At 38.4% G+C, this 25,669-nt stretch overlaps 1 protein-coding gene across 1 annotated transcript in view; it reads right to left on the bottom strand.

The window, feature by feature from the left end:
* Positions 1-23,970, bottom strand: part of TMTC4 (transmembrane and tetratricopeptide repeat containing 4) — a 46,885-nt gene extending 22,915 nt beyond the window's left edge. The window contains exons 1-6 of the mRNA XM_010015550.1: positions 23,752-23,970; positions 18,433-18,548; positions 16,096-16,312; positions 12,189-12,276; positions 2,103-2,200; positions 21-113 (exon numbers count right to left, since the gene is read on the bottom strand). Coding sequence (XP_010013852.1) covers positions 21-113; positions 2,103-2,200; positions 12,189-12,276; positions 16,096-16,312; positions 18,433-18,548; positions 23,752-23,913 — 774 coding nt within the window. The 5' untranslated portion in view covers positions 23,914-23,970. The remainder of the gene's footprint in view (positions 1-20; positions 114-2,102; positions 2,201-12,188; positions 12,277-16,095; positions 16,313-18,432; positions 18,549-23,751) is intronic.
* Positions 23,971-25,669: the final 1,699 nt, after the last annotated feature.

Genomic DNA, 25,669 nt, shown 5'->3' with positions numbered 1-25,669 from the left:
CAAAACCTCTGAGGACTCACCTCCAATGACTTGTCCTTATGCAGTAACCTTTGAATAAGCTCCAAAACATTTAGCTTGTTAATCACCAGTGCATCAAACACTGCATTCAAACCCTAAGCAACAAGAAGAAAAATAAGAGCGTAAGATGGAGCAGCCAACCACATCTTATGTACCACTCTTACCATGAGTTGTTGAGCATCTTAATTCTGATTCCAAACAAGTAGAGAGATACATTGGTAGTAATGATAGCAAAATGGTAAATTAAAAACCTGAGCTCAGTTGAGTAGAATATCATGTGACTGTAATGGGGTTTCTCCTGTTACATGGAATAACCCTGCAGGGAATGTCATGTACCATGTGCATATGGACACCATACGCACAGTCGTAACAGTATTCGCCTTTCGGTCTTCTTTCCTAAATGTTCTGCAGCATAAATGCTGCAGTCAAAACTAAGGCTTCTGTCAGTAAGGTGGAGTTTCTTTGAGATTTCTACTTATTTTTTGCTGTGCAGCATAGTATCTTTGACTGTCAGGTTTCAGAAATCCTATTTTTAAAGGATACATAAATTCTCACAAAAAAGGCTCTGAAAGATTTAACAGAGGTACCAGGATTGCTTTTCCTGAAATTACACTAAAAACTAGAACACATTTGGTGTTTTGCAGGACTACACTTGCAGATACTACCCTCAGGTAAGCAAGCAAAAAAAAAGATAAAAAAAATCCAGAGGTAATTCTGATGAGGTGACCAATAAAATCCAACTTTAACATTTTCCCACGTTTTTTCAATGTTTCAGCAATCACCAACCTTGACAATACTTGAATATTTAGCCTATACCCTAAAACTTTGGAAATTACCTCATTGTTCTAAAGACTAAACAGAAAAAAATACAGCAAAGTTCTAAATGAGGCAAAAAGTTAGTTCACTGGGAGGCCTCAAATCTCTTTCTAACAGAGAAGACAGAAGATAGGTTAGAGTGTGGTGTGGTTCCTTGTAGACAGGCCACCTGGCAGTTAAAAGGCTTCTGCTTCACTAGCATGGAGATAGGAAGGCGAGAAACCTGCTGAAAAATACATTCAGCCTACAAGCAGTCTTTTTAATGTGATTCATCCTTTTACCCTCTGACCCGTGCCCCTCAGCACAACAATAAACATAATTATCCTAGCAATGCAAGAGCAAACAAATAAAAAACCCAGATCCAATAACAATTCAGTGTCTGCTAGCTCAAATAATTACTTCATACCGCTAAAGGAAATAATTGTACCATGTTTTAAGATAATTCCTTACATTTTGCTTACAGACATCTTTGAATAATACATCACTCTACAAATATCTATAAAAAAATAATGTCCTAAGGCAAGAAGTTTTCTGTAGTTATTTCTCCCTTTTTTGCTAGAAGGACATGAGGGTCCTTGCTGCAAAGGATTTTTCTGATTCTGTTGCTTTATGTCACTTAAAGCTATAAATTGGATTTATCTACAAAGATCTATGTCTATATAAAATGATTACAGGTAGATGATTTGATCACTCAAAACAGAATGTCTTCACTGAAGTAATAAAAAAACAAGAGCACAATGAAAATGAACAGTAACTGTATCTGTTTGCACAGGCAGATCCTTAAATAAGGGACATTAGGAAGAGATTCAATATTAGAAATGCATAAACAATGGCCATACTTCCAATTACATTGTCCACAAAAGCAGGAGGGTGGAGCTTTTAAAAATGCCCTCCTCCAATTATATCTTTGTTCGTAAGCCCTCAACAAGAGGTTTGTAGGCCTCCTATCTCGAAAACTACATTCAAAAACAAGATCAATGAACATTACATGCATTAAACCTAACACTATAAATCTTTCAAATTTTGCAAAACAATGAAGAGATATATGCAACTTGCTTAAAAAAGATAAAATGAAGAATTCCAACAGATTGGCAAGGACACAAGACAGATCTACAAGAATAATGCTTTTTGTCAACATTAATTAGTTTTCAGAACAGGACAAAAAGGTGTGCATACAATTAGCTGTGGAAAGGATTCATCCTTGTAGGCTTTACAACTGCACTTGACAGATGCTGAGGTCAAAATTCAGTCAGTAAGAGGATTCTTACCAGTATTGTAATTCCTTGTTCTTTGCACAGCATGGCTATTGCGCCTAGGATAACACTCACCAACACCCAGAATATAGAAAAATTATGTCCTTCCTTATCTGTCAAAATAAAGCATGCCATAGTATGAGGTTTTTACATTTAAAGGTGAATTTAGAAATCTACATTAAAATTAGAATTTTAAAAACATACAGCATGTAATCTCACATTTTTTTCCGTCAGTCAAGATCTGGATGCATAGACTTAAAAAGCATAGGGCACCTCCTGCAATATGCTGGCATTTGTCCCTTTATTGCAGTCATTTTCTATTCTCAGAGACATCAGAAATCTCCCTATTTGCTAGATGTTTTAGCCAGATTAATTAGAATGGCAGAAGCTTCACATACTTTCCACAATTCATCATCTGCAAAGGTTAATTCCCAATATTTAGACACATTTATCATCCTTAGCCAGAGCTCTATCATTCCTGGCCACTCTCTTCCAAGCTACCATAAGAACAAGAAATTCTTTCTCATAGTTACACATGAAGTGTCACACACACAAACTGTTTCAACTGTAGTCTTATCTACAAAGGCAAAACGAGCTGCTTCTCCAGGGTTGCTGCACTTAGCAAGTACCTCATGTCATTTCATTAGCACTGCAGTGGAATGCCATGAAGCTCAAAAATTTCAGCATCTGAGCAAAGAAGCAGTTAGTTCTTGCACTCAGGAAGCAGTTTTACAGCAGGGTGGGGAATGCTGGGGTTAAGAGATCAAGAGTAACTACAGCTTCTACTCAAAGAAAGAGTCTTTTTTAAAGACTGCACCATGTAGCTGATTTTGGGTACTACAAGCAGGCATTTCTGAGGTTAATATAACAATAAGCCCTACTGCAGCCAATGTACTATCACACACAGAGTACATGCATACTTCACATAAAAACATATCTGTCACAACCTCTACTCCACAGGTACAAGCAACAGAGGGAAGTGCTCTGCTCATTCAGAGGAGTTTCTTGGTTCAAGCAACATGGGCTCTACAGGCATCACAAGAATCAATCTTTGACTTGGCACGTGAAAAAATAAAGTTGAACTCTACATTCACTAACTGGATCCCCTTCCTACTTTCCCTGATCTCTAGAGCAGTTCTTTCCTACTGCTAATGCAGGTTTGACCTCAGTACTTATATAGAAATGCAAAAATGGTCTATGGGAAGGCTAAATGGCAGTAGACACCTACACCTAAGCTAGTATACTAGGCTTTCTTTCTAACTGGTTGAGAGAAGGGGACACCTTTAGGGATTAAGTTACCTAATTAAATGTAGTGGTCCACCTTTCAGAGAAGCAGTTCACTCTCTTCACTGATTATAAAGAGAAACTAGTATACCAGCTCAGATGATGTTTGGTCAGACACAAACCATAACTACAAGTGTGCATGAAAAGGATCTGCTGACATTGGTCTCCTCTGTCATTTGAGGCAAACTACTTCTTTTGTGGCAGAGAGCAGAAGTTTTCATAAAAATGTGTAGAAAAACAGGTTGCTTCTAGCACTCCTTATTTAAGACTTAAAGCTTCGACACTGCGAGTATTAAGATGTTTGAGATTCATCATCGCAATACCTAGCAGGCTTTTGCTCCTTCTCCCTCAAATCCAAATTATATCCTCACACTTAGTATCAGAGGTGCAGATGTTATAAAGTTAAAAGAAAGCCATCTAAAGGAAAGAAGTCACACGATCTCAACACCACCAAAACAAAACATGGAAACGCAAAGTACATAATGACTGAAGTAAAGAAACATTGCAACTAAAAAGAAAATGTAACGGGGAAACTCCAGCTCACGTGAGTTATACAGAACAATAAGAGCTGCAGTTCATAGGAAAAGGGGGTTCAAAATTTGTTCTAAGTGTACTGCTAAGAATAAAAGGAACCTGTCCTAAATACATCCTTGAAGGAGCTCTTCAACTCTTCAGATTCTGCAACACAACAGACTGTTCAGCCAATACAACAGACAGTTCAGCCAGTTCTTGAGATTTAGTGGGTTTTTTTGTTTGTTTGCTTGGTGTGATTGTCTGTTTAATGTAGAAATAAACTATCTACAGAGAATGCAAAGATGGAAGGCGAAGTAATTGACTGTGTTCACAAATTGACAATCAGCCAACCTTGGTAAGCGTAAAAGGGAGAAAAGTGAACAAAACCAATGGACTTCACTGAGTTTACCAAAGTATGCTTTCTTCTACTAAGAAATTTCTTCTTCCCAGAATCAAATTCTGGTGGAAAATAAGTCAGAGCAACTAAGTACTTCTCAGAGAAGCAGTATTCAGTACACAAATACAAATGATCTTAACACAGAAGATAGAGGGGAGTATATATAGTAAGAGACCAGCTGGTGATTCACAAATGCTTCGATGATTCAAAATGTTAAGAGTAATGGGAAAAAAGGAACTAGGTCGAATTATCAAGAACAAGTGTAACAGCAGCACACACACACACAGAGAAACAAACTCAGAAAGCTCACATTGCAAAATGAGAAAAGGTAATATATGTAAAGAACAAACCCCGCAATTCCACAGATATATTTGTAAGAAGAGCAGCAACGAGGAAGGAGTTATTCCAATACTCAGTGGGAAAGTAAATGGACAGTGCCAAGAGAACAAAAGTGTTCTGTGCCTTTTTGCTTCACTTTTTCACAATGAGGTCAGCTGCAACCAGATAGCAAGCACACCACCAGCAGAAAGGGAGCAAGAACAAAAAGCAACAATAGTGAACTACAAGAATTTATAGAGAAGTTTGTCTGTTTTAAATTACGACGGTTGGTTACATTTCCTCCAACAGGTCATATACAACCCAGAGTAATCTCTACTGTTAGCTCTGAGAAATCACGAAGAACACATGAGAATCCAGAAACTTCAAATAAAATAAAACAATGCCAACATGCCTACTTTTGAAGAAGATACAAAAGGATAAGCTAAAGAAACAAAAAAACTAAGTTGACTGGTCAAAATTACCCTGAAGAAAACCCAAAACACTGAGACAAAATATTTTTTAGGTGAACCTCTAAGACATAAAAGGATATGATTAATTGTTTACCAAAGACATACAGGTTTGTGCACCCTTAGGAAGTTTGCATGTGACACAAAACTGGAAGGAGTGGATGATAGAGCAGAGGATCATGCTGCCACCCAGAGGGACCTTGACAGGCTGGAGAAATGGGCTGGCAGGAACCTCATCAAGTTCAACAAGGAGAACTGCAAAATCCTGCACCTAGAGAGGAACAACCCCAGGCACCGTACATGCTGGGGAACACCCAGCTGGAAAGCCCTTGGCAGAAAAGGACGAGAGTCCTGGTGGACACGACTGATTGAACATGAGTCAGCAATGTGCCCTTGCAGGATAGGTGACTAATGGCATCCTGGGCTACACTAGACAAAAACTTGGCAACGGGCCAAGGGAGAGGATCCTTCCCCTCTACTCAGCACTGGTGAGGCCACACCTGGAGTAGTGTGTCCAGTTTGGGCTCCCCAGTACATGAGAGCCTTGGACATACTGGAGTAAGTTCAGCAAAGGGCCAGTAATATAATGAAGGGACTGGAGCACATCACCTGTGAGAAAAGGCTGAGAGCTGGGACCATTCAGGCTGGAGAAGGGAAGAATGCTCAGGGCGATCTCATCGATGTACTTAAATACCTGAAAGGAGTGTGCAAAGAGGACAGAGACAGGCTCTTTTCAGTGGTGCCCAGTGACAGGACCAGAGAAAATAGGCATAAACTGGGTTCAAACTTAAACAGGGGAGAATTAGGTTGGATAGAAGGAAGGAATTCTTTATTGTGAGGGTGGTGAGACACTGGAACAGGCTGTCCAAGGAAGTTGTGAATGCTCCATCCCTGGCAGTGTTCAAGGCCAGGCTGGACAGGGCTTTGAGCAACCTGGTCTAGTGGAAAGTGTCCCTGCCCATGGCAGGGGGGTTGGAATTAGATGATCTTAAGGTTGTTTCCAACCCAAACCATTCTATAACTCTATGATACTGAAGAACAGGAGGTGCTGTCTGAACATCAGGAAACACCTTTTTACTCAGAGGGTGACCAAGCACTGGCACAAGTTGCCCAGGTTGGTTATAGAGTCTCCATCCTTGGAGATACTCAGAAGCTGCCTGGACATGGTCATGTACAACTGGCTGTAGGTGACCTGCTCAAGCAGGTCAGCTCAGGCGACCTTGAGGTCCCTTCCAACCTTGTTGGTCCCCTTCCAACATTCTGTGATTTTGTGATCTAGATCTCCTTCTGAAAACCATAATCTGTCTTTGGTTTCTTTTGCAGCCTCAAAAGGTCAATACAGTCATATATATAGTTGTAATACTATGAAAATTTATCAGTGATTAAACTTCAAAGAGAAAGAATTTCAATTAAGAAACATTTTATCTTGTGATTGCTCCTGAGTCTATACATACAACGCTCACTCCTCCCCTGCCCCAGTTTACAGAAATCTCAGTAAACTAGGGGAGAAAAATAGACACAAAAGACCATAATCCAGCAATGCCTTCTTTTTTTTTTTTTTAACAGTGATTTGAAAATGTATAGCACTGCTTAAGTGCTAATTATTATTATGAGATACACACATGCCAACAGAAGTAATCAGTCTAACAAAGCACATTCCCCTAATACAGCGCTGCTTCCCACCAGAAGAATGTTGTGTCAGAAAATGAAACCAATCTTTCATTGGCACCTGTGCCTGGTTGAAACTGGTACACCATATTGTAAGTGGGCATTGTGCCACTCTAACAGATGGACAAAACAGTAACCATGCCAAAGAAACAGAGTACTTGCTTTCTCTTTTTTTTTTTTTAAGCTAGAAGAATGAAGTGTTTCTATACAAAACCAAAAAGCATTGCTCACATAGTCCCTTCTTTAGGAGGACTTTAAGTCTGAAAGTTGAGGGGATTCAATGAAATACCCATATAAACTATAAACAAGCCATGAGGGCTCCTCTATGTAGACTGCCAGCCTCCAGTATAAGCATTCCTAGAACATACACAAAATTTTTTACAGCGTGGAATTGACTAATCCTAAATTTATGAGGAGCTTATTGATGATACACCTCAACTGTGTCTTCCTAAATGCTAATCCTATTTTGAGAGACCTTATCTTGCAGTTTCCTAAATCCACTACGAGTGCCAAGATTAGGCTTATTTTTAAGTCAATATAACAATATCCCAAACGATTATTACCAATTCAAACATTTAGGCATTCTGCATCTCCTTCTTCAAAGCTAATTGAGCAGCTTAGGGCTCAGCCAGGTGACTGCTTGGTGCAATTTAAGTAGCCACCATCTTCAGGTGAAACCCCACAACCAATTCTGTGAAAGCACCCCTTCCTTTGAAAGTTGAAGCAAAGTAAGTTATGTGGAGCTCCTGCAGGAATGTTTAATTGAAATAGATCAAATGCTTGTATATTTCATTAACATGCCTTGACTAAGGGGATGGCATCTTCCAGCTAAACTACTACAAATACTCATCTAACCAAGTTCTAAGATTTGCCTGTTTGTGAATTGCTAAACAAAGGAGGAAGAATTATCTAGTCTTAAAAGATCACATCAGAATACACTGTTAGAATTGACTTAAGCCTGAGATCTCCTGTGTGTCTCCAAATACACATTCTACTGCAGCTCAGCATTTTACTTAATAATGAAATTACAATAGCAAATGCCATTCCTAAACATATCCAAGCAACTCAAACTCATTACATACAGGCTACAGTAAGGGGATCATCTATCCCTGAATTACACCATCTGGAACAAACAAAAGTTAGCAGTTTTATTCTACAAAAAAGGTTTTTGTTTCTGCTCCGCCCACCAAAATAACAAACTTTAAGTAGCTGCCATCTTCAGTAATTCATTCTTTGAAAGCACCTACTCCTTTGAAAGTCTAGTTTTTCCACAGACAGCTATTGCCTTCCAATGTGTTCAAATATGAACAGTAGCTCACACACCTGAAAAATCATGTTTAATAATAGGAAATACCTCTTGACCAACTGCAAAATAGCTAACTCCCCATAATAATAATCTCTCTCATACAAGAGACTTAAATCTGTAGGAAAACCTCCATAATACAAAACTCCAATATTAACAAAACTCATCCCTACAGTCTACTTCACATGCTTTATTAAATTAGCAATGAACTAGTAGATGACTAACAGACAACTACATAGAACAGAACAAAACAAATACACAACCAGAACAAAGTAATTTTTAGAAGTCATAGCATATGAGCAAACAGTTGATCCCCTATTTAATATCCAGGCTAATATTATTTGCATGAAGTAAACCATGAACCACCCATTTTACATCACTCAGAGATCACCAATGCAGATGGCAAGTACAGGCAACTGGATCACTGTCAAAGTTGAAGACAAACGAAGGCAAAATGAATACTAAAGCAATTTTAAATCGCCTTACGAATTCCCAGAGAAGCTGCATTAAAATTCAACAAAGTTAATAACCCACAATTCCCTTCAGAACATACCTAAACAGTTGTCAGCTCTTGCTGTCTCCAAAGCCTATGCAGTGGATTTGTCCCCACAGCTGTGTTTTAAAACAGCAGGACAGAATGAGAACAACAGATTAGTTCCTCGCAAATATAAATGTTATCCTGTCAAAGATGGTAACATCAGAAACTGTATACTGGAGAAAAGTAACAGGGTCTCAGAACTTCAGCAAGACATAATTTAACACATAGTGTGTTAAATGCTGATACTTAAAAAGAAAAAAAATAATGCCACAGATTTTGGCTAAAAGAAACTGTCTACCCCAAATTCCACCAAAACAACAAACTACATCAGGCAAACAAGCTGTAGTATATCTTGAGCTTTACAAAAAGCATTATTTGCCTTCAGAAGTTTTCCAGTCTGACACTGATACTTCTCTGACCTCCCAGTTGTTTTCAGAATGATATATACTTTCTCCACAGTACCAAAATCCTCCTCAAGAGATGAGTCCTTACTCCAAACTAATAATAAAAAAATAAATCTCAGATTCGTTCACCAAGATATCAGGTGAAAACAAGCTCTAAACAGTCTCTCTTCTATGACTTTTTTTCTCCTTTAGAGAAGACCAAGAATGACAGTTCAACAACTATATCTACACTACTGAAACACAGAGAGGTTTCTGGAACACAGGTGTACACAAATCTCACATTGCCTTGCTGCAAGAATAGTCAGGTTCTTTATGGAAGACTTAGATAATCTATCTGTCTGACAGTAGCATTAGCTGCTGGTGACAAAACAGTACTTGTTACTGAGGACACAAACATATCAGTAGTATCAACTCAGGCTTTTCAGTGTTACTCTGACACTTTCTCGAAGTTCATCAGTAAAAGCACACTGGCAGTAATTATTAGGGGTACAGTGGAGAACAGGATTTCCATTTGGAGGGACTGTGACAAGCTGGAGGAATGGGCTGACAGAAGCCTCATGAAAATCAAAGACAGAACTATGCAACAGTCCAGGCTGGGGATTGCCCAGCCAGCAGCCCTGCAGAAAAGAATCTGGAGTTCCTGGTTGGAAGGAATGTCCTACGAGGAGCAGCTAAGGGCATCATAGGCTTGCTAGTTTGGAGAAAAGGAGGCTGAGGGTTCACCTGAATGCTCTCTACAGCTTCCTGAGGAGGAAAAGTGGAGATGGAGATGTTTATCTCTTTTCCCTGGTATCCAGTGACAGGATGTGTGGGAATGGTTCAAAGCTGCGCAAGGGGAGGTTTAGACTGGACATGAGGAAGCATTTCTGTACCAAAAGAGTAGTCAGACACTAGAACAGGCTTCCTAGAGAGGTGGTCGATGTCCCAAGCCTGTCAGTGTACAAGAGGAATTTGGACAATGTCCTTAATAACATGCTTTTAACTTCTGGTCAGCCCTGAAGTGGTCAGGCAGTTGGAGGAGATGATTGTTACAGGTCCTTTCCAACTGATACAGTCTATTCTATTTTATCTCACCCACCCTTCTATTTGCAAATGAATGATTTTCACAGCAATTCAATTTGCAAATGAATTATTTTCACAGGATGAGCAATGAATCCCACCAAGGCATTTCAAAGTTAGTTTTCAGACCAGAAGCATTCTGGCCTGAAACCTCAGCTCTGAAATGTCTGGATTTTGGCACATTGCTCATCAGCCTGCAGCAATTCAGAGGAAAGAGGTACTCTGAAGCTTGGGCTCCTCCTTTTGGGCTGGAAATAACTTTTCATTCTTTTGTTTAGGGCATGCCAGATAGAATCCTCAAGAACCTTAAAGTGTCACAAGGCTACCCAAAACGAGGTAACTTTGGAAGAGACTTGAGTATTTAACTTGGATACAAATTCTTAAGTACAAAGAAAGTCTCAGATTCTTTAAGAAGTTGCTGAGGGAAAATCAGGCAGTGAATGTGACAGTAAATATTGAAAACTGATCTGAAAGACAACAGGCACAACTGTGCTGGCAGACTGTAGTTTCCCTTGGCAAATCTGCTTAAGAGACACAGCTCTGACCCTATTATGATGTAATATCCAATAAAAAACCCTAAGTGCTGCTTAGTATCTTCTCTTCGTAATATTTTCGTTCTTCTGTATCAAGAATTTCAGTATAAGAATACTGCTAAAATTACATTGACTTCTAAAACGTATCCAAATGGCCTTTACAAGTTATACAAGCAATAAGAATATTCCTAACCAGAGTACACATCACATTCTTAAATCATTCATGAGGTGTCCTCTGTAACAAAATAATTAGAGTCCTATATGAAACTCTCCAAGGTAGTCCTAAAATTTGGCTCTTGAGTTCTTCAAGGAAAGATTATTACCCCTGCCACGTAGGTCTACCTACACCAACAAACTGGAAAGCACATAGCCAGTATTTTGCCTTTGCTAATTTACTCTAGCATAAGCAAAGCACAGACATACCCAGTAAAATAGATGAGAAAAGAATAAATGAGCGAGCAAGATCCCAAGGCCAATTTTCATAAAGAAATTATATTAGTTGAAAGAAATGAACCCTACACAAAGGGGAGAAAAATATCAAAAGTGAACAGGAATCACCGTACATACCATTTGAAGTGGCAATATTTAACTTAAACTTATGGTATCAGAAATATGCAAAATAGTTCCAAAACATCTAAATGCAATCAGCAGGAGCTACTCACAGCATCTCAGAGCTCCTGTGGACTAACTTACCCACTCCCTCAGCCTGATGACAGGACTACGTTGTTAAGCTAGATCACCTAAAGCCAGATCAAGTACCTCTGTAATACACCGCCAACTCTGGTTAAACATTACAGGCCATGTCTATTGAACTGGTATTATACAAGCTCTTCACAACACAGCTCCTCATAGGTTCACCAGATGATTCCTGTATCTCCTGTGGCAGGGCACATTCAGATAGCAGACTGCGTGTCTTGTACAGTTTTTCACAATCATGAATTCATGTATTGTTGTGTATTTATCAGAGCGCCAAGATAATTTCTCCACAACTGTATTTGAACTGCCAACCTGCATTCAGTTCAAATAATACAATGGATCTAAAAGCTCACTTGAAAGAACATCTACAATGAGCTGTCTTACAAAATCTCTGAGTAACACTATATTCAGCATGTATATGCCAGCACTTGCATATTCCAGGAATTTAGAGAGCTTACTCATATGAATAATTCTTTACAATTCATTAAAAATACAATTAAGGTTCCTAAAGTTCATTTCCATTTAAGTTATCTCAACATAATGGCATAAAGTGTACTAAAATATTTAAGAATATACATTTATAGGTTATATTTCTTTCAAAATACTTACTAAAATATTTCTTTGGCTTCTAAACAATAAAACATTTAACAGATAAGCCTATTATAAAACAGACTTTTCTTAATATAAATTCTTAGTGTTTAACAGGAATTAGGGACAGCAACCCTTCCAGCTCTTCTGACAATAAATACTTGCTAAAGCATGTTTCTTTGGTTGCTTTTCTTAATATTTTATGAATGTATAAACATTAATAAATTCAAACCACATCAAGCTGACATTTTTAGTTTTGCTATATTTCACTGAAATGTATGAATGCAGAAAATATACACAATATAAGATTTAAGGGGCAAACAGAATGCTTACTTTCTCTAAATGCTTTACAGTAGCCAAGGAATGACAACAAAAAGAACAGGGCACACAGCAGGTCTGCTCTGCCAACAATCCCAGCAACCTTAAAATAAAAAAAAATAAAAAAAAATAAAAAAAAAGAAAAAAAAAAAAGAAAAAAGACAAAAATGTTTCAGATTACCAGATTTCATTCTTAGAAAACCTGAGATAAAGGTATACACACATATACAACGTGAAATGTATAAAAGAATATTGCTGTATCACTTATTTCTTTTTAAACTGCTTTACTGGATTAGTGATACACATTTTTCTGAACCACGTCCTAATTTTGATTGGATATCGCTTAGTATCAACTAGGTGAATGATTTGGCTTTGATATATGAAAAACTGCTGGTTTAAGAAATAAAGAAGGACCTCACTGGAAAAAACATAGACTCCACCCCATTCCATCTGCGTTTTTAGATTATGTTGCCTTTCAGTAGAATTTTTAGCAAACGTCCTTAACCCCAGTAAAATCTGCAGCTCTGCTGAAAAGCAAATCAAGACTGTTCCACTTTCAGAAGACAAACCAGCCTTCAAAGTGCAGTCTGAACATTCAGAATAGATAAATAGCTTCTAGCCTGCAGAATCAGGAAAAAATCTCCCCTCTGGCAGTTTTTTTGTGTTATATTAATTGATTGCATTAAAGCTACCCTCAAATGCGTCTGGTAACGGAAGCTGTACCAGTGCAACAGAAAATGAGAAGCACATTCTGGGACCTCCATAGTCCTGATCTGTGCTAACCTATTTAAATCAAGAGCATTCTAGGGCCATCAACAAGCTTTGGTTCAAGCCCTCAAACTGTATTCGCAAGAACTTGCTGAGACACAGCATGACGTATTTTTGGATCTTCATTCCTCAATTACAAAAGTGTCAGATACACAATGAACTTTTTGTAGAAATCATGACATGGGGTTGGCAAGGGATAGCATAGGCCCTAATGTTGGGACCATACACTCAGAGCATGGGTTATGGAAAACACCCCTTACTTTTTATTTTAGCTCTGCTTCCTGGAGTACTGTGTTCCATGTTTCCAGGAGAAGATGTACACAGAGGCCTTTTGGAAGCAGGGCAGAACACCTACAGGGGTTTTTTTCAATTCCCTTTTTGAGGTGATGTTTCAGGGACAAAAGCACAAACTTTATTTTTTGTATAGCACACCAGTTGTCCCATTTTGTGAGTGGAAGAGAAAGAAGAAAGTAAAAAGATAAAGTGTATCTTCATTTTGTTTAAAGGTGGTTGCTAACCTCTCTTAGGAGAAGGGCATTTTTTGTATGAGTATGAAATGATGGAACAACTATTACTAAGTAAGATCAGAGAGAAGCGTAGAGGCACAACAGTAGGACTGAATCCACTGAAGACACTCTCCCCCACTTTACTCTCAGCTTCACTTGATACTGTAAAAGGAGAAACTGTTGGGAGTCCTAAATGCAGTTCAGAGAAACTTACTAATTTATTCGAAGCCATGCATCTAACTTCCCTGCTTCTATTTCTGTTTCATAAACGAATTACGAGAATTAACTCAATGGTTGTGGACTGCTTTAAAAGGCGAAAATAACAATGTGTCATTCTGTTTCAAGAGCTACTCTCAGCTTATGAGATAAAAGTAAAGGTGAACTGACACAATTTTGAAAATACATGCCAACTTGTTACAACAAAGAGATCAAGAGGCTAATAACACATATGGCCTGAGATGACTCCAACAGTACAATGTTATCTCAAATGCAGGATCAGGTCTGTAGTCGCTGGTAACAAGGTAAACAAAAAAAGCCACAGTTTTAAATTAGCATCAGGAATATTCTTATGTCTGTGTTTCATTTAGTATTCCATCGCTCAAGTGTTACCAAAAACCCCATTTTTTAGAAAAGAGAACCACACCACAGGAGTGTTTACATGTAGGTAGAAAAATGACAGATGTTTTTCTTACATAGGTACTGAAAGCTTTAAACTTTTCGAGATCTGTTTTATGTGACGGTTTGTTTTGTGCTGTATATACCAAAATCCAAAGCAGCAAGCAGACAGATTGCTCACAATTTTATGTCAAAATATGTCACCTCATTTCAAAACCAGGATGTCATGATACTTAAAACTCACGGATTTAAAATCATGAAGAATGCTTTTTGAGGAGATGCTGCCTGACACACGCTCATGCTAGAACCATAGCAGTATGATGACTGCTTCAGTACAGCAAGATTTATTATTCACCATGTAAATGATCAGAGGCCTTTGTTTACTCCTGGATCTTAGAAGACACATGGTATATAAGCATCCTACTTTTTTCCTCTTCTTCCAATGTTTGCCCAAAGTATACACAAGTCTTCAAACCTCACATATGCAAGCAGACCACTTCACTTGTAATTTATTAGACATGACCAAGGTCTTACTAACATTTGCCTGCTGATTTAAATATATTTTTAAGAGTTAAATGCAATGAAGATGATGATTAGGGATAATGATAAAGGAGTCAATAGTAAGTTTATTACAAAGTTAAGACCCAAGTGAGATTTCTCTTTACATGTCAGAACATCAAAAGCACTGAAGACTTGTTTTACTTCGCTCTGACATCTAGAACTGGCTTTGGAGAAAAAATACAAGGGGCCCTTCTGACATTAGCACAACATGTCCTCACAAAGAAGTTATTCTGCAGGCAAGCAAACACCAGAGAATGATTGACAGGATGTGTTAGCCACACTGCCAAAAAAGGTGCCAAATTACTAATACATAACTTTGCACCATTTCTAGGTTTCCAATACATTCAGGGTCCCCAGACAGCTTTCCATAACCTCTTCCCCAACAATCATGTGCAAAGAAAATGGGAAAAAAAAAAAAAAAAGCCAAAACCACAGCATATTGTGAATAAATGAAAAATCAGTTCCCCATATATATAATAAGGTGCATTGAGGATTCAGTGTTCATTACTAGCACAGAGATCAAAGTTAAAGTTAGTACTTTTTCAGTATCTTAGTTCTTCCAAACTCTAAAAGAAATTGCTCCTGCACTGCAATTTTTTTATATTTCATTTACTCATTATTACAAGATCAAGCAATCAGGGACCACATCCAGCAAGTCCGCTGGCATAAGGCCATAAGATTTTCTTAGCTATGAACGCAAAAGAGAGCTTTTTTTAAAAAAAAAAAAAAAACCTTGTCTCCTCCCTCTTCACTAGAATTTCCACACGAGGACTTTGATCTTTGCCACACGTGCCATGTTTCTATTCTGCATCTTTACAGCTTCAACTTCCAGCCACTGTTACTCTTTTGTCTGCATTATTAAAGGGCCCACTACTATGAAATCTGTGTTCTCCACATACATAATTACAGATTGTGATAAAGAAATTAAATCCTTTAATCTTCTCCTTCATATTAAAACACAAACCCATGGAGTTTGATCTCTAATGACACGGGATGATTTCCAGTCCTTTAATCATTTTCATGTCTCTTCTGAGCTCTCTCCATTTTTCCTAATGTTGTCCTTGCAGCACGGATTCAAAACTGGATGCAGGATTCTAATACGCTCACATAGAGAGTTCATATAATGCTCCTACTCCAAATTTGTATCTCCTTGTTTTTTTATCAAAGCAAATAGAAATGAAAAGTAATTAGGGAAATTCGGTAACTAGGGAAACTCTGTAGTTTAGGGCTATCCTTCTTTAGTTATTGTACTTAAATGATCTATCTTCCTCAATAAGGTCCAGCCCTGTGGAATGACAATCTTTTGAACATACTAACCATGACATTTGATGGTTCTTGTAAGACATGTGCCAAGAGAAGTATTAAGAATATATAAAAGCAATGTGTAGCGTATAAGACTGTCAGAATTAATTAGTCAAGTGGTCAAGAACTTCTAAGATACAAATCGTTGGAGCTCCTTATTCAATACTTACACATTCGGTGTGCACTGGATGTACAGCAAACAGCAAAGCAGCTAGAAGAGATGTCTTTGGAGCCAGGTTTAGCCTTCTTCCTTTATTACTGAACTGCAGTCCACCCAATAATATTGAGAATACATCAACCATCAACACTGAGATAGTACAATGCAGTATTATATTGATGACATGAAAACCAACTGGGTAGAAGCCTCCAGCAAAAAGGTAATTAATTCTATACAGAAACAAGAACATTAAGGCTAGGAATTAAATCAGTGGTTAGAGATATGCAAACAAGAAACCTAAACAACCCCATAGCAAGATCATATTAAACAGCACCACCCTCCCTTTCTTCCCCCCCCAAAAAAAAGCTGAAAAAACCCATCAAATCCCAGCACGGATGTTATCACCACTGAGCCAATACAGTTGGCTAGAAACAATGTCCTGATCTTTACCCAAAGGTATTCATATGGGATACTATATTCAGCATAATAGCTATCCTGTCCAAAGACATATGTTAATGCTATTATGTTAATCATACCTATGGTTACTTAGAAATGACTTCTGGTCGGCAACGTAAGTTCAATGTTGCAGTGCGGGAGTGTCCTTGTGGAAAAAAAACAAGTCTACTAGGGGGATGGATACCCTTGGGCTTAAGAGAAACTATGTCCAAAACCAACTGGATGAAATTATTTTAATTAAATCCACACAAAGAGGAAATTAATATGCACTGAGACTATGATTTCCACTGACATTCTAGCTGAAAAATGTCCTAGCATTTGGACTGGCAATGTGGAAACCATCTGGGTACAATCAGTAGACATCCAGAAAGTAGTCAGCTAGCACATCTTAGTAACTGATTTGTGAGACTGGTTAGAGAGAGATTTAATATGAGTATTAGAACCAGAAGGAAGTGTAAGTGAAAATTCAGTCTAAAACCCTATTCAAGATAAGAACTCGGCTATAATGAAGAGGCAGAAGAAAAGGGAGAAACATCTTGTTATTTTCCATACACTTTTATCAGTAGGTGAGATATACAGAAACTTAGTGTGAATTGGGAATTTTATACAGTTCATTTGGTCAGTCTGCAGCTGGTTTATGTGAAATGTATTAAAAAAACCTCTAACGTATTATAAATGTGTTGCACATAAATCAGAGCTTAGGGAAATTAAGAAAACCAATTTCTTACTTGTGAAAATAGCATTTTATGAACCATCTTCACATGCTCATCTATATTTTCAGATATAGTAATAACTGTATCCCAGTTCCTTCTTTAAACTAATCAAGATGTTACTAGAGATGGAATATACCAGAGAGACCGTGAAAATAAAGGAAAGCATGTGCTGTGTAATGCACTGAAAGCTTTACTGAATGCTTTAACAGGTTTAAGACTCTGACACTTTCTATTCAGTTGCATATTTTCCTTCATCACAATGGCAAGAAAGCCCAGGAGACTAAAACCCACAGTGCTAAGTACTTAAAACACTGATACTGCATTCAAGAGTCAAAGTTTTTGCTTGAATATGAAGACTAAGAGTGGGAGTGCTTCTTCTGCAACCACTTAGTCCCTAGCGTAGGCTGGACACATCTGCAGAACCAGTGCCAGGTCCCCATTCACAACACTGAGTTGCATGGGGAAAGTAACCTTAAGGTGAGTCCTCAAAGATTCTCTGCATTACTGTGTCCAGTTTGTACATGGTCTACTGCTTGCTCAAATCTTCGTGCAAAAAACCATGAGCTAAGCATCTACACAACTAATCCTCATAAACATGTAATTATTTGAGAAAACCAGCAAATTATATATACAGGCAGACATCTTCCTCACTAGGATTCTCAGGCACAAACACTCACGGAGTATCAGAGGGGGAAGAGGTGGGAAGACTGTTCAGTGACCTAGTGGCAAAAGGCCACTATTAGATTGATGCTACTTATTAAAAAAACCCCATTTAACAGGTGACCAGAGGCAGAAAACAGAAACTACAATAGCACTATAAGTGGCAGCATAGCTAAGTGAAGGGAACATACACCTCTTAGGCCTCTGATGGTGTGACCTACATATTGAACCACACTGCCCCTAGTAGCAGGGTATATAAGAGCATAAGATGCAATCTCCGAAAGGTACATTGAAATACAGAATGTCAAAATAATGTATACTTTGGGGGGAAAAAAACAATTTGAAAATTAAAACTCAAATTGAGATTAAGGTAACGAACAGGAAAATCATATCCAGGAAAGGTATTCAATGACCCTCCAGATACTTTATCATTCTCCTTTTCTGTTGCCTCCTGCCTATTATTAATTGAATGAATACATGTTAAAAAAAATTCAGACCATGAGCAAAAAGACAAGTCTCACCTGAAAGTTAGGACAGTTAGTGGTCGATATGACTTATGACTGGTATTGCTGCTGAGTTTGCTACCCCAAAAGTCATGATGCCACAGGTCACCAAGTGGGGTTTCTGCCCTGAGGTCCTGAAAGGAAACATCATAAATTACCAGATTCTTAACATTTCTGTTTTTTTCAAAGCAGCTAAAACACAAACAAGTTCTAACTACTACAAGCTCATGCTAACATAGACTTAGCAGGTGCTTTGTTGGCTCACTGCTGATATTTAACAAGTCTGCAATGACGGTCACATCTTGGATGCCTGTCGTCATAAAGACCAAGATGCTTGGATTCTGTAAGTAGGTATAACTACATGAAATTTAGTAAAGCTATATGTACTCATATCAGTTGATAATCTGGTTAACAGCTGAAATACAAAACACCAAAAAAAAACCCCTCTGCCTTACAGTTTTGTAAACAGCCTTTGATGTTAGGTCTAGGTTATTTTGAGAAGGAGGCCAACTACAAACTGCTGCAAATACCTATTTTTCTAACAGTGTCAGTAGCACAACTACTAGTGAAAGCAAGGAGACCAAAGATAGAAAACAATAATTAGCTCTTTTTAAAGCCTTATTGTGCACAGGACCCTATTTAAACTCTTTATTTCCCCCTCTCTTAAATTCTTAGTACATGAAACCAAGAATCAGAATCTCTGTTTTAAAAGATTAATAATAAAAGACAGAAAAGTAATGAACTATTTTAATTTGGGGTGGGGGACTAATAAAAAAACCCCAACCCACTGCAAAGGCAAACTCTGCTCTTTCCTTTTATCTTAAAGCCATGCTGATAATGAAAAAATCCAAATAACCTAGACTACTGAAAACATATACTTTGAAGAGGAAAATATAAAGACTTTGGCAGCGTCTACCTCCGTTTTCTGAGAGGACAAGCTAAGAAGCCCCAACTAACATGTTCATCTTCTACTTGCCCCTCTTACCCTAATTCCCTGTGGCAATTAAGTACAATTTATGCTATAGCAAATATGCAGGTTAAATACACTCAAGACAGAACCTAAGAACAAAACTGTGCTAGCAAATCAACAGCTTTCATATGAGTGTTGGTATTACACCTTCAATCAACCACGAGTTACTCCACACCCCACCCACCTTCTCCTCTGAAAGTCTTCATGAAACCAACAAACCAAAGCAGATTCTCTTCATCAGGGATTGTAGTAATAGGAGAAGGGGTAAAGGGTTTAAACTTAAACAGGGGAGATTTAGGTTAGATCTAAGGAAGAAGTTCTTTACAGTGAGGGTGGTGAGGCACTGGAATGGGTTGCCCAAGGAAGTTGTGAATGCTCCACCCCTGGCAGCGTTCAAGGCCAGGTTGGACAGAGCCTTGGACAACACGGTCTAGTGTGAGATGTCACTGCCCATGGGACTAGATGATCTTAAGGTCCTTTCCAACCCAAACCATTCTAGGATTCTACGAATAAGCCAATACAAACACAAGCAGACAAATCAGGTTGCTAAACCCATGGAAGGTTTTACAAAGCCTGGTGTGCTATGTCTTATTCCTCCTACGTCTACATATACTTACCAGGCTCCCACATTACAATGCTCTTGGATCACTAACTCAAGTTCTTCTCAAATGCTGCTACCATCTCACTTGCTTCTACAGTATTTTGAGCACCTCTTGCGGTCTCCAGTACCTTCCGTCTCATCCTTAGCTAGCATTTTTGGCCTGCCAACAAGGCAAGAGAGAACATATACTACTGCTAGTACAGCCAAATGTCTGGGCCATGCTGACTGGCTGCTGCTAAACTGAACTTAAAATAACTCATTTTTTCCTGCTTCTCTCAACACATTCTGACTTTCATCCATACAAAAATAAAAAAAATTCTAAGATTTATTTCTATCATTTATAGAATCATAGAATCAACTAGGTTGGAAATACCTTTAAGATCATCAAGTCCACCATTACGACAGGACTGCCAACTTGATCAAATTTGGACAGTACTAGACAACTGGATTAAAAAGAAATGCAAAGGAGAAGTAAGCTAAAAATCCTACCACATTGTCAAATGAAGTGAAGCATTCACTAACAGGTTACTAATCAATACACAGAAAAGAGAGCAGAGCTAACATCATAGTCTTTGAAAAGTCCTATACTGCAGCTGTTAATTAAGGCATTCTCAGGGAAAACCTTAAGAAATCAAGACTCACAGGGGACCCTATTTGAGCTTAAGAATTATCAAGGTGCAAAATTCCCTCACTCTCTTGCAGATGTTTCTACTGCCAAACAACAGCTACAAATTTCTTCTTCTCCCAGGACTAATTTTGGCCTTAGGCACCTAAATTCCTATCCCATTCCTTACTGGTATGCACATACCCCTAAGGTCGTAATCTGACTCTGGGAGATGGAGTGCACTCAACCAGGAGGCCACTAAATCAATATAGCCTGCTTTTCCAGAGGCAAGTTGGGACTGGGTTGTACACCAACATCTACTGAAGTCTTTGTGTTCTGCAGAAGCCGACCGTTAGTGGTCATTGTGTCTTCAGACTTCAGGTTTTTCCAACCAACACACAGGTCCTTATGTACATTTGCCAAAGAAAGGAACTATGAAAAACATTTTCTTCTTTTCGTATTAAAAATCTTAAAAGTATGTCTTCTGTGTCACAGATGGTCTTCAATAATGAGATGTGAAATACACTGGAGATGTGCAAAGCTAGATTTCCCTTTCCGCTAGAATCAGCCTTCTTTTGTCTTCCATAGGAAGCATGCAGGAAAAGCTGAATACACAGAATTCTTAGTGATTAGATTACACTTCCATATGACCTAAAAAATCTTCAGTCATGTATCTTGCTCTTGTATACAAGTTCTGTGAGAAAAAGTTTATTATGTGAGTTTTCCCACTTGGTAGACTTACCCTAAAAAAGGAATGGTTTGCTCCAAGAGACATGGCTGTTTAGAAACGACATATGGTTTTCTCTTTAAGAACTGAATGTAGACAGCAAAGAATCTCTAAATATTTGATTAGCAGCAGCTTACAGCAAAGTTCAATACTCGAAGAAAGGTCAGGTTTCCTATATAAAGGCTTACGGAGATGACATAATGTGTCTGAAACTCTTCTTAATCCAACTGTTTGTCTTGCCAAGCTAGCAAATAAATAAAAAGTCACTGTTGTGTACCAGTTAAAATGCTGCTTAAAATGACAGGAAAGCATCTGGAAAACAGCATGGAACCCCAATATAAATCTAATAACAGAATGTTCCATGGTACAGTAGGCATGGGGTCAGCTAACTGTGTTTTTCACTAAAAAAGAACATAAACTGAAAGACTGGGGGCGGGGCCTGGGAGCTAGTAAATTAACAAAAAAAAGTCACTGTGTGGTACCCAAGAAAATACTGGTATAGTAATGGTCAGTGAATCTACAAAATTACTTCACCTGCTGTCTCTCCTATTGAATAGGAATAAAATAGGCTATACTTTTAATAAACTGTGCCTTTGCTAGATGCTTTTCTTCACCATTAAGCTGGTAAACTCACTGCCTCTGCATTTTCATGTATTCATATGACCCCTGTGTTAAAATGATACTGTCACAAAAATCTCATTTAATTTCTAAGGAATAATAGAGGATTTTGATGTGAAAAATAGAATAAGCCTCACAGTTTTTCAGACTAGGTATCATTTAATCTATTTAAGCAGCTGGCTGAATTTCTCAGCATTGCCAACAGCTATAATCCTGGTGCAGGTTGTTTTGTTGCATGGATAAATTTAAACATTTTGAAAGTAAAGATTGAAATTGCACATGAAGAAAACAACCTACCTTGTTTCCGCATCAGTCTTTTTGTTCATTCTTTCGGGAAATTAAAATACTATAATCATGCCCAAAATAAAACTTTGTAGAAGAAAGCATCACCAAGAGCCGTGTAATTTAAAACATAATGCTTCTTAGAAAAGAAAAAATAGTGTCTATAGTATTCTCTTAGAAGCTTTGAGATTTATTTCCAGTTTGGCAGATGTATTTTCCCCCCATACATTTATAACTCAAGGTATGATGACTTAAACAAGCATAATACATATTTGTCTAAGGAAACAGTGATTCTGTGGGGTTCTAAAAGGCACATTGTGTAAGTTGCCTCTAAATCTTGTGCAAAGGAAAAAAAACGTGAATTGTATTCTTCTAATAATATGAGTTTCCAGATTATCAACCTTGTAACCCCATGTCTAAAGAAAAACAGAACCAACAGATGAGGGTGATTCTTTTTAGCCTGTGCTTCTCTTGCCAACCATTTAACATTCCAGAATAGAATAAGAGCTGCAACACTAAGACCCACTCATGAGCACTAACTGCTACATGTGATTCTAACAAGTGTCTCAGCATTTGAAGACACTCAACTCCTCGCAATTGAAAAAAAATCTCACTTAAAGGCCTGTTTGAATTGCATGTTAATTTCTAAGCATTTCAGGGATTGTTCATTGTACCTATGAGCAGTTTTAAGACAGAGCACAAGAATACTCTGCTTCTATTTCAAAAAAATACTGTTGTCACAGGAACTTTTAAAGGGGAAGGAGCAAAAGAAAAAGGATGTTTTCCTTGCTCCTATAACTTTTTAATGGTATAAACCACAGCTGGAGAACCCCTGCACCCTACAATCACTTAGTGATGCATTATGCATCTTGTAACCAGAGTAAGTTTATTCACTGGGCTTATTCACCTGAGAAGATACTGAAAAAATCTCCTATTAACATCAACAGGTATTAGAAAAGTCTACGCCATAGTCTGACTGACTTAGAGATGAGTCTAAAATTAGGTCTACAGGCAGGCTTGATGTACAGGTGCTCTGTGAGTAAGTGTTACTAAACATCACATCCAGATTTGCTGCAACTCTAGATAAAGCTGTCTTAGATGACAAGCAGACAAATTCCTTCCCCTTGAGCAGATATCAACACTTGTTAAGCAGAGCATCTCACTTGCAAAAGAATAAAAGGGGACACATTCGGAGGAAGGGGAAGAAGCTGTTTAATTTGTTCACTCTCTTGTTTACGTACTAGAACCCAAGTCATGTTATTCAAATAGCTTTAGGAATAACATTTTGTTAAGTATACTTATGCTTCTAGCTTTTTGGTAGAGCACTGCTGCACACTGTGTTTGGCACCCTTAAATAAGACTTAAAAAAACCCAACCCAGACACGATAAAACAAAACAGAAAAATTAAGTTCAAAAAAATGGAATATCAGAAGGAAGTTCTTTACTAGGATCTACGGAGATCAACTGTTGTCATTATATCCTTTCCTATGACCATTTATGTCAAAAGGCACGGGGCAGGGGGAAGAGAGACAAACCTTATTATTGATGATGGCTTCAGAATCATCAAAGACAAAATCTCCATCATAGCTGTTAGCAAAACAGAGGAAGGAAATTAATGCCACAACCATTTTAGCCCAGTATGATGGAAGGATGAACCATGATACGTCATGGTCCAGATTAGGTTCTGTTTGCGCCATCCTGTGAAATGCTTGTTCCAAGTTGGGAGCTTCAGCATTATGTTGGTTGCAAATCTGAAAGAGATACATACAAATGGACAGTTATAGTTGCATTTCACAAAAAAAAAAAAAAAAAAAAACCCAAAAAAAAAAAAACCCAAGGAGAGTGGGGTTGGGAGAGAAGAATGAAGTTCCATACAACCTAATATTTTTTCCTCTCTATACACTTCATAATTACTGGAACATATCTAAACATAATTCTGTACTTCAAATGTGGAAGAAAGGCACAGATTCGCACGGTTAGGGCACAGAGATAAAGCCAAGAAATTCTTAGATTCCAAGCTAAAGCTTTGGCACAGGCAAATTCTAAAACCTTGAGGAAATCACTATATTTCTGTTTCTTACTCTTCTTTTCTAGTATAACAAACTGACATCACGGGGACTGTGGAGCATTATAAAGTTCTTAAGAGAATGATAAGCACTATAATTTCCTTCTGAGTGTGAAAAACAAACATCATCAATTGCAAACAATTGCAAAAAGAGCTCAACTCTCTTCTGCTAATCGAATCAAAGGACCTAGTCTTACACATAGCCCATACAGGAAATTCGTACAAACACCACAGGCAGGCATATACAGACAGCAGTTAATGGACTAGGCCCTTAATCTCAACAATGCAAACAATAAGACAACAAGACACATAGTGTTCATTAGATCACTCTGCATGTCACGAGTACAGTATAGGCTAAATTCCACTGCTGTTTTCATGGGCTCATGAGGTTGTTGAGGTAGATGAAAAAGGCCATGCAACCCAACAGCACTGAGTGATACATCAGTGTGGAGGTACTAAGGCTGGAGGTTTAGGCATGAGCCACCTTTACTTGGAAGGATCCCTTCCGATGCTCCAAAGCCAGTCCTCTGCCTGGACAGCTATTCTGCCTCTGCTTCTCTGGTGCTCTGACAGTATTGTGAGTGGTCTTATTAACAAGTGCTGCTATAAATGGCAGGGGGAGAGGTTACAAATGGAAAACTGCAGTAAAAGGAGGGCAGAATACAAAGTGCTTACTTATAAGCCCCCCAAATGATAGGCAGATACAGTAGCCCTGCTTCATACTTTCTTCTTATTTATGGGCTTTAAAAAACCAGTCATTGCACCCTGAAAACACTGCATTTAATGTCTTCATACAATCCAGGAAAAAGCTCCGGCTGTTTGGCTTCTTGAACAGACCTAACCATTAGAGCTGCTAAAGCAATTGCTTCGTAGCTTTCTGTTTGCAACACTGAATTCCAGTCTCCACATATACCCCGTCTCTGTACACACATGCACACAGAGGACAGGCAGTACTCCCCATCACACCAGTGCCCCTTCTTGCCTTGGGGACTATACAGGAGTGCTCCCGCATTCAGATAAAGTGAGTAACATCGAGCTGAGCAACCTGAGAGTGAATGGAGCTCCTCAGCAGACCGAAGCAGACCAGCCGCTTCAAGAGCGAAAGCCTGTCTCAAAGTAACTCGCCCTTGCGCGCTTAGTTTGACGAAAACAAAGAATAAAAGCAAGGCTGCTAAGCAAAGGGAAGGGTGTTGCATCGCTCGTAACGGCACAAACACACCACCAATGCCCACTACCCAATTAAAATAGCTGATCTACCCCAAAGTCATTCTGCCCTGAAAGTTTCTCCCATTACGTTTGCTCTATTTAGCTGATGTCCATCTGCTGCCAGTCCTCTCTCACGGTCCAGACGAGGAGGCCGGTTCCTGGGGGCTCCCTTAGCAGAGCAA

The sequence above is a fragment of the Nestor notabilis genome, unplaced genomic scaffold, assembly GCF_000696875.1.
Source record: "Nestor notabilis isolate BGI_N333 unplaced genomic scaffold, ASM69687v1 scaffold11350, whole genome shotgun sequence".
NCBI lineage: Eukaryota > Metazoa > Chordata > Aves > Psittaciformes > Psittacidae > Nestor > Nestor notabilis.
The sequence above is the reverse complement of the archived record's forward strand: the minus strand, read 5'-3'. Positions and strand labels throughout refer to the sequence as shown.